The following is a 12,329-nucleotide window of genomic DNA, read 5'->3' as shown; positions in this document are numbered from 1 at the left end:
CTGGGATGGATTTTGTCATTAGAATATTAGGAGAATCCTAGTGTGTTAATCTGCTAGATTATAGTTGTGTCGCAGAACTGGGTGGTTTATGAGGGTCTATGTCAAATGGGTTTTCCCCCCTTGGGATGTAAAGTTGTAAAAGTCATGATGTAAAGTGTCTTGAGGGTTAAGAAATATTTTAATCCCCTCATAAGTCCTAAGTCCTAGGTCCTAGGCGATTTTCCCAAAAGCTAAGTTCAAAGATCCATTTAAAAATAAATTAAAAAATAATAAATAAATAATTTAATAAAAAAAGTAAAAAACCTAAAATAATAAAATAATAATATTTTGAGTAAATAAATGCAGAATTTCAATTTTTTTAATACATTAAAAATTCGACGGATGAGATCAAGAGATATCTTGGTCCTCATCGATGGTCGAGATCATTTTGACATGGATCACTTGAACTAGTTGTTGGGATCTTTTCCTTTAAATAGGGTGCTAGGGGTCATTTGAGATCATTGGATCTTGGAGTCTTGCGCTGAAGAAGCTCTCTTGTAAACTTTTCTGGTGCTAATAAAGAAAGACTTTGGGGTTAAAATCTTGTTGGTGTTACTCTAGAAGTGCTGTGAGCTATTTTATTTTCTGCATATTTTGATTTTCAGCCATTAGTAACAGCTTATTATAGAGTATTGTTGAGCACAGGTATCTTGTTCACTTGCTAGGGTTTGAATGGTATTAGGCTTTCTGAAGTAATGGCAGGTATCTCCATTGCTTTTTGAGATCTAGTATTATTTTTTCTTTCTTTATTGATGGTTGAAGTGAGCTATGCAGAAAACCCTTATTGAAGAAGATCAGCGGGCGTTTGGGGAAGTTCTCGGCTGAACCAACCAACTCCCGCAAGCATTTTCTTGCAGAGCCCAGCTAGTTTTGATTCTAGGTTTATCATTCAGTTTATTTTTCTGATTTGCATGAGAGATTTTCTGAAGTTTTTCATAGTAAAATCTGAAATTTTCGACAATATTACTGCTGATTACTGATAGATCTCGTTGTTTAAGAGTCAAAAGCTGTAAATTGCTTAGTTGATCTGGGGTTTCAATTTTGTTTTATACATATATTATACTAGGGTTTTCTTTTCTTCTGCAGGTTACAGGTGCTTTTGGAGCAGAGAAATTTAGATATAAATTTCGTGGAAAGTTTCATTAGTTTCTGGGCAATCTGCTTGCTGTTGCTTGTTCTCTTCAATTTTTTTTTGGAAAAAATTCGAATTTTGGATCTGCACTACACTGCCGTCTCTGTGTGTTATCTCCAGCTGCAGCTACGTTTCACTTCCTCTCCCTCACGCAGCAAGTTGTTTATCCTCTACACAGTGCCATTTGCCCTGTCCAAGATATTTTCTTATCTCTGCAGGTCCAATCTTTCACGCTGAGCATATCCCGCCTATATACCTGCACAGAAAAACGAGTTCCTCTTTCCTCCTGCGTGAAGTTTTCTCCCATCGCTCACCTGCACATCAAGCCTGCAACGATACACCACATGTCAGAGGATTCAGCCATCGAGCATTGCTGAAACTGCAAAACCCTGACCGTCCTCTCATCCCTCACGTCAAGCCTGCAATTCATCTTAATCCATCATCTCTTGTGGATATTTTCGCTCTGCTCGCGTTCCATTTAGTGCTAAAACCTTGCGTAATTTCAACTTCTGCAACCCTCGATCCCTTTACATGCCCACGCAGTCACCTACGCAGCCATATTTCTTTCCCTTTGTGCTATCGAGCTTCTACGGACCTGCGTATACGACGTGGGGAACGATTGGGTCTTTTGCGCTGGTTAGATTTTCGATTCGAACCTCAGTCATTTTTTTTGGGTAGATTTCGATTTTAAATCTGAGTTTTATTTTGGTTCAGCAGTTAGTTTCATTTAGATTTATTTTACGTTGTTTTAGCTTTAGCTTTATGATATACGTTAGCATAGTTTAAGTTTATTTATTAAATTTTAGATTTAGGTTTTATTTTAGATTTAATTAAAAAAAAAAAGAAAGAAAGAAAGAAAGAAAGAAATCCGTAAAGTTTTCGTTAGGTTTTAGTTATGGTTTTATTTTTCTTTTTTTAGTTTAGATTTAGATTTAAGTTGTTTTTTTTTTTTTTTTTTTGTTTGTTTGTTTGTTTGTTTGTTTCAGTTCAAAATCATTTTTCTTGTTTTAAAATTAGATTTTATTTCATTTAGAATTTAATTTTTTTTTTAGAGGTATAAAATCATAAAAAAAGGGGTATAAAATATAAAAAAATCATTTTCTTAGATTTTGATTTTAACATCACTTAGATTCTTGTTTGAAAGTTTCATTTAGCTTTAAATCTTCGCTGTATTTCAAAAACATAAAAAAATTTTGGAAATATTTTTTCGCTCTTGGCTCAGGGGTTTATCACGCTTTATTATATTTGTTAAGGCTAAAATTTTTGATGTGGAATGAATGTTTATCATTTTATGCGAGTCTGCACATGAATGATCATTTTGAAGATTAGCTGCATGAATATGATATCTGGTTAATGTTCATAATTGCGTGGTTGTTTAAAGCATTTATCTTTCGAAATTTTTAATCGCTGGAATATCGCTATTGAGCTTTAATCATTATAGGAGCATTGTGGTTTTACTGGATATCTTGCATCGTTCAAGTGATTTGATGATAAATGATTGATGTACATGGTTCACATCTCTGCAACATCTAGTAATTAATCGTTTAAACCTCAAACCCATAAGGCACTGGTCTTTTAACTTAACAAAATCTATTTAGTGCTTGTTTCTTCGTGTCTCCCAACCCAACTGGTCGACAGTTGGTCTTTATCACCTCATAGGGTCTACCCCCCTTAGCCGCGGGAGACATGCTTAAATAGAGAGATCGGGGATCAGAGTGACAGCCCCCGGTCTGAGCGTTGTCGTGTCAATCTGTGCGACAACAAGTGTCTTAGTGCAAAGTTTTAGCAATTCTTATAGCTAACACAAGACAAGTAAACGTTAGATTCCAATGTTTAAGCAACAAATCTTCTCCATAATGAATCACTTAGAGCATGAAAAAATAAAAACCACTATTGAGGATTTATTTGATGTTATATCATATCTGAAAAGTACTTATGACAACAGAGAAACAAGAGTGAAGTCAATGAGCTATCAATGTGAGGGTGTGTGCCAAATTGTGCCCAACAATTGCTAAGTGTTAGAACAAGTTAACCAATATGAAAGTATGAGTTCTCAACCCTTTTAAGATGTTATGTTCAGCCAATATCAGATCTGAAATGACTTGTTACAACAGTAAGAAAACATGTTAAGAGTGAGCTATTGATGCTACAACAAGTGCCAAAATATACAAAAAAAGCTTAGAATAAAAATGCCAAACTGAAAAATTGATTTTTAAGTTCTTTTAGGAGTGTTATTAAGAAAATATTCAGATCTGATACAGTGATCATGCATAAAATTTCTATCAAGCAAAAATGTAGATCTAGGCTAGATTTGCAAAGCTCAAGTGGCCAAAAATTTAGGAAAAACTTATTTTGCAATTTTAAAGTATTTTGACCAATTAGGTGTGTTTCTAGGTATCACTCTTATGAAGATGTTATTACAGTTGTAACAAAACATAGATAAAATGAGGGTTTAGAGAGCAAACCCTACACCCAAGGGCTTGTAGATTACTTGCCCAACTTTGCCAAAATTTCTTCAATGCTCTTGCAACCTGAAAACACAAGCTTTTGAGCCAAATGTCTTTGCAAAACCACCAAGGAATCAGTCCCAAAAATTTTCAAAAATAGATAGGGGCCAAACTAGGGCTAAATGAGGGCTAAGGGAAAGAGAAAAGAGCTCAAAAAATCAACGGCTAGGGGAAAAGGCTAAGGAATACCTAAAAAAGGGTGGAGAAGAGGCCACAAAAGGAGAACGAAGGGTGGAGGAAGGAGAGAAAGCCCTAAAAAGTCTACGGCTAGGCCCTAGGGGCTTTAGGGCTACTATCTAGGGGTTTAAGGGGAGGTTAAGGCCTCCTAGGCACACCCTGGGCCATAAACCCTTGACGCTGGGGGAGAAGGGGAGGTTGAGGCCTCTAGTCCTCACTGCCAACCTTGAACAGGGTTAAAAAGGTGACGTAGAGGGCTAGAAGGGTGATGCAGGGACCAAGGAGGGAAACACTAGCTCTTACCCTCAAGGGCCTAGATCTAGCTCTATTTCTGCTTTTTCACTTGAACTCACCTGCAAAAATAGATTCATAAATACTCAAAACCCTAATTAGAAAAAATAATTTACAAATATACAAGGGTTTTGAAAATAAATTTCGATTTTTTTTTTTGAAGTTTTTCTTTGATAAATGGCTAATAAAACTTTTGAAATTAGATGCAAGCCACAACCTTAGCGAATTTAGATAAACCACAACAAATATTTGAGATCCAAACAAGGCTAGTTCATGCCCATAGTTTGTGAACTTGGAAACCAAGGACTGGTAAACCTACAAACATTATCAATGAAAGGACTATTAGTTCCCTGCGTTTTGTCTTTTGTAATTCAATTATTTTCTTGTTCAAATTGATGATGAGCTGGCCCAACTTTCCAACAATCCCCTCACTGAATATACAATGCCAAGAAACCGATGCTAGCATATTCCCATAACTTTCTCTAATGTCTTTGAAAGCATCACATTCCAAAATGAAATGTTTTTCCGATTCCACGGCCCCAGACGTGCAAAATGTACACACCCGTTCTTCCCAAACTTCTTTAGGCCTTTTCCACTGTCTTGTTTCACACCGAAGTTGATGCGAGTTGGTTCTTAATTGAGCAATAAGAACTTTTGCCCTCCACGGAATGCTAGCTCCAATGAACTCTTTTTGTTGTAAATCACACGTAGGGTTGAATTCCTCAATGTAGTACTTCTTCTTTCTACTCAACTCTTTCCCCCATACCCATTTACGAAACTTTTCCATAACAAAATCCTTTAGCTCCTTGCTATTTGTGGGATAGGGATTGAGGTAGATATTCCATTTTTGCATCCATATGTAGTTTTGTTTCATCCATGTTTTCTTTCTTTCGCTCATGCCTTCATTGAGGATAACATTAGGGCATCTACCTACTCCCATTTGCCCAATTTTTTTTAGATATCTTATGAGCTGCACCATAGCAATTGCTTCAATGAGAGTTTCTCCTGTTTCACTCAACATTATCTCATAAGATACTGAATTTTTTTATTTTGAACTTGCTCATGATCAAGCGTTTTTGGATTTTCTCAATTTGTTTCCATTTTGAGATGGGGGTGTTGCTAGCCCACAATTCACACTTATTTTTTCTCAAGAAAAGCTTGCTAGACATAGGGCGAATTAGATCACTTAAAATAGACCCAAAATCTATTAATAGAATGTTCTTATCCTCATTTAATGAAAAACAAACTTTTAAAATTAATTAAGCACAACATATGAAAGCCCATACCCAACACATACCACAATCCAAATGAACAATAAACACCATGAATTACAACCCAAAGTCTTTATTATGATTAAAAAAATGTTCGCAATGGGACAGTAGTAGGACAATAGCATTATATCAGATTTTTTGCAAATTTTTCTAAGGCAAAAAGCAAATGGCTTTTGACACAAATGAATAAATAATTCCTCCAAGTGGAAAAATAATGGCTAGTTGGCTTGATCATTGTCAAAATAATCTTGGCCGTTGATAAATCCTTGCTGATATTTAATCTTAGCCATTGAAAATATTTATTTTGAAGAATTTTCGAATTTTTCATTAAATTCGTTTTTTATTAGCTCAAAAATAATTATTTTGAACTAATTTCCTCATAAAATTGACACTTAGCCACCAAGGTCTAGGAGCCCAATTTTTCTTGAAATTTCCAATATTCCTTTGGGGACCTTCGAAAATTAATTTCTTTAAGACCCACGAATTTTTCTACTTGGAGAATTTAATTTCTCTAGACATTTTAATTTTGACTCTAATTAATTAAATTTCTTACTTACGATTTTAATTTAATTTCACCATAAAATTTAATTAATTGACATTTGAGGGGATCAAATATTTTTTCGACCCTCTAATATTTTAGCCATGGTGTAAATATGATGAGGGACCATGCACTAAAATATTTTTTACATAAGATTTTTACAAATTCAACTATCAAAGGGCGAATACCCATTCAACTTAGACCCTCAAATCATATACCCAATTGTGCGACACAATATGATCTAGTAGACCAAATGATTTGTAATAAAATAATTGAGCCAATTAACTTAAATTATTTCGAAATCACTTTTACATAAGACTTGACAAGAACACTAGGACTCACCTAAGACTTTGACGACAAATTCCACCCTAGCTTTGGGGTGATGTTGGAGGGAAAAACTCTACCAACCAGAACATAGATGAGTTAGTGAGACGAAAAACCCCCTAGGATGAAATTATCACCAAAATAATAGGCTTACCTAGGTTGTTACATACATTCATGGTCTTACTAGCATCATTTACATTAAAAATTTGCAAAATGGGTTTACAATAACATAGTGTTGATGGTTGATGATCTTGATCCATTGAAGAAAAATATAGTAATTTGTTTCCTTGGAACTTTGACAAATAGTGTGCAACATGTATTGTTTCCTCGGAACTTTGACAGAAAGTGTGCAACATGTAGCATCTTAACTCGAGTCTCTTGGCTTGCAATTGCCCATAAACCATTCCCCATCAAAACAAAGGTGGTTCACTCCTTCCATGGATTGAAATTTACAACCCTCTCCAATCTGTCTTCATACCTCAGACTTAAGGATGCCATATTACTAGATCGACTTTGGCCACAAAACCCTTGTTGTAATATAAAAATTATGCTAGCATAAAACCTTTGTGATATCTAATCTCCCCCATAGATAATACCATGTTAAATTATTTTATACCAGATCTGATATACTTCAACAATTTATTAAAAACTCATAAAATATTCATCTCAAATATTTCTAAAATTGCTGATAAAATAAATACATTTGTTTATGAACTTAGAAAATAAAATGCGGCAAAATTAAAGTGGAGAGATCAATCAACTACAACAACGACCCAATACAATCTTCCTTCATATTAAATATCTTAGGAAAATCCGGGCCTAGACCCACAAAGAATACACAGAAAAATACAAATGCTGGAAACTTGGAAACTTGACCCCATTGGGAAAACCGGCCTCAAGGAAATTGGCTCATGGAAATCAACTCCAAAAGAAACTCGGCCTTGGAGAATTAGACTTGTCCCACTAGAAAATTGCCCCCGTTTCTTCTTATCCCATACAACCCTTGTGCACTTGAGAAAATCAAACTCTTTGGTTATTTCGGTCTTCTCCAACAATTTGGGCCTCCTCTTCAACAACTCGACCTCCCTCTTTCTTGAAATCGACTTCAAATTTCTCCCAAAATTCCTTGCAGCACTTTCTTCACAACTGTGTTTTCACCTCTCCCTTAGGCTTATTTTATAATTTTATTAAGCCAAGATCCCTAACGCTAATCTCCTAAGTGATGAATGGCTAGGATTGAATTTGAAGCTTTGATTGAGACCAATGGTTGAGATTATATCTAATAAGTCACTTAAATAATTTTATTATTTATCCTTAGAACTTTCGCTTAATAGTCCACAATAATTAATTAAATTAATTATTGTACTTTTTGTTAGTTAACCTTAGGAAAACTTTAAAATCACTTACTCCACCCATCAAGCACTTAAAAGAGAATCAAATATCTTCTACATCTAAAGACAGCAAGCCAATGTAGAATATCTTTTAAGGCTACAAAATCAACAATAGGTGTGTTAATTGGAGTCATGGTTGGGGTTAAGAATGAAGATATTGTATGCTTGGTCTATTGTATGGTACTCACTAATATTGGTGAAAAAACATTCCATCTCACCTATATTGACCCACCAAAACTACTCACCACTTGCCTAGTATCTGATACATCATTCTTTTATACCAAAAAATCTAAAACTTGGAAATCCATTTTCAACGATGTCATTGTTTGGGATTTTGAAGTGTGAAGTCTAGAATTCATAGTGTTTTGGCCCAGCAAGATTTATTACAAGACTTCCACTATCATAGTTGTAACTATTCCTCCAAATAATCCAGAATGCATATAAGATCTGCTTGGTGAACCTTTGAAATAACCAAGGTATTAAGGGTCTCCAGAGGGAGCACATCCAACGATGATGATGGTGTGATGCTACAACAATGTTCATACATGAACCTTGTCTCCCAGAATATAAATAACCTCGTAGATGAGAATGCCTGCATGCAGCAATGGTGGGCAGAAAATATCTTTATAATCGGAAATCTGGAATTTACACAATTGAATACATGAAACAGATTTGGGGGTCAAAGACAAGCCAAGTTCACCTGGCACTTGTGCTACCTTAAGCACATATTAGATTGCTCTTAACATCACACTATGTATAGCGGCTAGCCTATCTATGTGATAAAATAGCATCTATTGTGGTTACATTTAACTCAAAGTTGGTTATCTTGCAAGTTAAATTCACTATGTTGTCGATAGTTTAGTTCTTCAAAGCTCATGATTAGCTTGGGATGGAATTGGCATATTGCAAATCTGAAATATATTTTTTGCATACATAACAAATCAGATTTGAGTTATAATCCACTTATTTCTGAAATATATTTTTTGCATACATAACAAATCAGATTTGAGGTATAATCCACTTATTTCGAATTCATTTCAAGCATCTAAGTAGATTGTGGTGATTTAAGCTTATTCTCACCAAGTGGTTGAATCTTTTATATTGCATATGATATATTTTTGTGGGGTTCATTGATGTGAATAGCTTAATTACAATCAAGATTTACTAGTCTCTTCCAATAATTAACTATGATATTAAAGGGGGATAGCTCCTTGGCTTCTTCAGAGCCGGCCAAAAGTGAAGTGGAAGTTTTATTAAGGTGACAATGGAAAAACTCCCATTTGTTACCCTCAAGGTAGCATTCGTGGATTGGGATTTTCCACTTAGATGGTAATATAGGAAATAACACAACCCATCAAGCCCTTCAAAAGTGCAAGTGATCATTTCAAGAATGTTTCATCACCTTCGTAACGGCTTCCAGGTTCAACGATTGAAATATCTGACCTTCGAATCAGCAAGAAGGCAATCTCAGTCCAATCAACTCTAATACCTTGTTGGAATTTTGAAAATTTGACTTCTATTGCAAATTTAGAAATTTTACCTGAGCCTCGAAGTGTCTTAGATCTATTTCCTACTATGATCATTAGGGCTGAATCTGAAATATGAATTACAAGCATTTATTTCACTTTTTTTCAATTCACAAGAGAGCCCCGAAAAAAAGTGAATATCGAAAAGTGTCCTTCAATGTAACAATGTTTTAGTGCCTAGAGCACCACCTTTTAAGCATATAACAATGCGAGGCATCTATTCAATAATTATTTTTATCATGTGTTTTTTCGTGTTCAGTGATTATCCACTCTGCTTTTCATCAGTTTTGATTTTCTTCGAACAAGAAATCCCCATGGTTTTTGCAATCTGCGCTTTCAAACGACTCATTTACCAGTATGCAAGTGTTTGTTGGAAATCTTCAATGATTGCGCGAAAACAAATTGCAACTCTTTTCAAGTTTGCTTTACAAATTGCTTTCCGGGATCGATAGACGCTTGGTTACAGATTTTCCAAAACAGCCTCGTATTTGTCTTAATTATAGTATTCTACCTATTGTATTTAGGGTTCCTATAATGAAAATAGTTTCTACCAATTATATTTAGGGGTTATGTGAGGTTTAACTGTTTTAGGATTTTGTCTTTCCATTGGAATTTGATGACATAATATTAGATGAGATTGGTATTTTTAGTTCTTTTAAATGCATTTAATATAATGAAATGAAATGAAATTATTTTAATGTCCACGAGGCTAAAGATAGCATATGGGAAAGATTGCTTCTCCAGCTGGTTCTTGTATTTGGCCCTTTTCTGTGAAGTCTCACAATATACACTCCCAACTTCTCGACAAACCCTTTGCTGAATAGATTATCCTAAGAGCTCACTGCCAGAATATCTGAATAACTTTCGCTGTTGTCTTTGAAGGCCTCGCATTCTAAAATGAAATGATTTTCTGTTTTCACTTTTTCGGAAGAGAAAAAAATACATACTTTTTCCTCCCACACTTCTTTTGGCATTTTCGAGTGCCCCATTTCACATTTCACAATGGAGTTGATGAGAATTAGTCCTTAATTGAGCAATAAGAATTTTGGCTCTCCAAAAAATATTGGCCCCTATTTACGCTTTTTATTGATGATTATGAGTGAGATTAAACTCTTCAATATTGTACTTCTTTCTCCCGAGCTCTTTCTCCCGAGTATGTTTGTAGAACTTATCCATAACAAAAGTTTTTCTCTCTTTACTGTTTGTGGGACACATGCTCAAGCAAATACCCCATTTACTAAACCATTTGTTATTTTGCCACATCCAAGTCTTATTTTTTCTGCACAATATGTCATTAAACACAACCTTAGGCCATTTGCACTCTTCCATTTGCTTAATTTTTTTTAAATACCTTATGGCTGCACCTTATAAATATATTCAAAACTTCGAAAAACTTTAATGTATTCAGTTTGGATATATTTAACAATTTATATTTACCATTCTAATAATTTTCTTTTGGCCTTTTCCAGCACCCTATTTCGCCCCGTTTCACAACGGAGTTGATGAGAATTAGTCCTTAATTGAGCAATAAGAATTTTGGCTCTCCAAGAAATTTTGGCCCCTATGTATGCATTTTGTTGATGATTATGAGTGACATTAAACTCTTCAACATAATACTACTTCTTTCTCCCTAGTATGTTTGTGGAACTTATCCATAACAAAAGTTTTTATCTCTTTACTATTTGTGGGATACATGTTCAAGCAAATACCCCATTTACTAAACTATTTGCTATTTTGCTGCATCCAAGTCTTCTTTCTTTTGCACAATATATTATTAAACACGACCTTAGGCCATCTGCACTCTTCCATTTACTTAATTTTTTTTAAATACCTTATAAGTCACCTTATAAATATATTCAAAACTTTGAAAATCTTTAATGTATTCCATTTGGATATATTCAACAATTTATATTTACCCTTCCAATGATTTTTTACCAAAATTTTCAACAAAATTATTTTAAAACAAAATTATCAAATAAAAACTAAAAAAATATAAAATGTTTATTTTCATGATCTATAAAACAGCATACTATGCGTACACATCCCGACTATCCCAGCGTTTCTAATTTGCGATAAGATTATTTGTCATAAAGTTCATAGTCATGCATCTATGACAATTATTTGATTTTGTTTGAGTGGAAATCATATGTTTTCTTCAATATGCAAAGCCCACGTTGTTTTGGGTTAATGAATTACATCATGACATCCTTAAGATTCCTGCTTCAATGGAGAATTTTTTTTAATCTAAACTCATTTTTTAATCGTTTCTTATATTTCTGAGAATGTTTGGATGCTCACATTTTGAAACTTGACTGTTCTATAGTGCTGTTTTACTTTATCCTTTTAACTAAAGGTTATTGAAATTTTGTTGCAACCCAAAGGTGGTTGGAGCTGTTGGATTTATGAACCAACTATTGCAGATCCCAGAAGGATTGAATCCTCGATGGACATCCATGATTGAAAGCTGTTGGCACAGGTGTCCTTATTTATTGGTGTCTGCTTGTATTTTGTAGTATTTTGTAAGGAGAGGCGTGTTTATGTATTTCACAAAATGATAGCTATAACAGGACATACATTTGATGATGCAGTGATCCAAATTGCCGTCCATCATTCCAAGATCTCACAGAGCAGTTGAAGGACTTCCAAAGGCATCTTACCGATCGTATACCTCAAAAATAACGAAGACATTTGGACATACCAGAGGCATATGAGAACAATAAAAGCTTTGTGACATATCTTGTGTCCATCACATAAATTCACACAACGCGTGCTTATATAGTATTTTATCTTTAATGGTGTTAGCCATTAAGGTCTGTATGTTTTACTCCACTTTTACAATGCTCCGCGAGAAAAAGGAGCTTATTATTTTAGATGCTCCGTGGAATTTGAATGATATAGCTCATCTCCCTGGAAACTCTTGCATTCAATTTTCCTTAATTTTCCATACTTTGATGTCCATGAAAAGTGGGATGGAATATTTGGTCTATTGCATCATAAAATAGGTTGTGACTTCTGCCATTCCTCAAGGAACGACGATGATGATATGGTTTTGCCAGAGGTTCTTAAATAGGTTGTGACTTCTGCCATTCCTCAAGGAACGACGATGATGATATGGTTTTGCCAGAGGTTCTTA

General features: G+C 34.6%; 1 protein-coding gene across 2 annotated transcripts in view; it reads left to right on the top strand.

The window, feature by feature from the left end:
* The window catches only part of LOC149185235 (uncharacterized), a 241,614-nt gene extending 229,521 nt beyond the window's left edge, over window positions 1-12,093 (top strand). The window contains exons 12-13 of one of the 2 annotated variants that reach the window (XM_089417845.1): window positions 11,578-11,672; window positions 11,785-12,093. In XM_089417845.1, coding sequence (XP_089273971.1) covers window positions 11,578-11,672; window positions 11,785-11,875 — 186 coding nt within the window. In that variant the 3' untranslated portion in view covers window positions 11,876-12,093. The remainder of the gene's footprint in view (window positions 1-11,577; window positions 11,673-11,784) is intronic. The other variant, XM_089417846.1, reaches the window with a different exon arrangement.
* The last annotated feature ends 236 nt before the right edge of the window (window positions 12,094-12,329 follow it).

This window comes from Pinus tabuliformis, chromosome 3_2 (assembly GCF_031772625.1).
Source record: "Pinus tabuliformis cultivar Carrire ecotype Pingquan chromosome 3_2, CPIR1, whole genome shotgun sequence".
In the NCBI taxonomy this organism is placed as follows: Eukaryota; Viridiplantae; Streptophyta; class Pinopsida; order Pinales; family Pinaceae; genus Pinus; species Pinus tabuliformis.
This window is presented reverse-complemented; position numbering and strand designations above follow the sequence as displayed.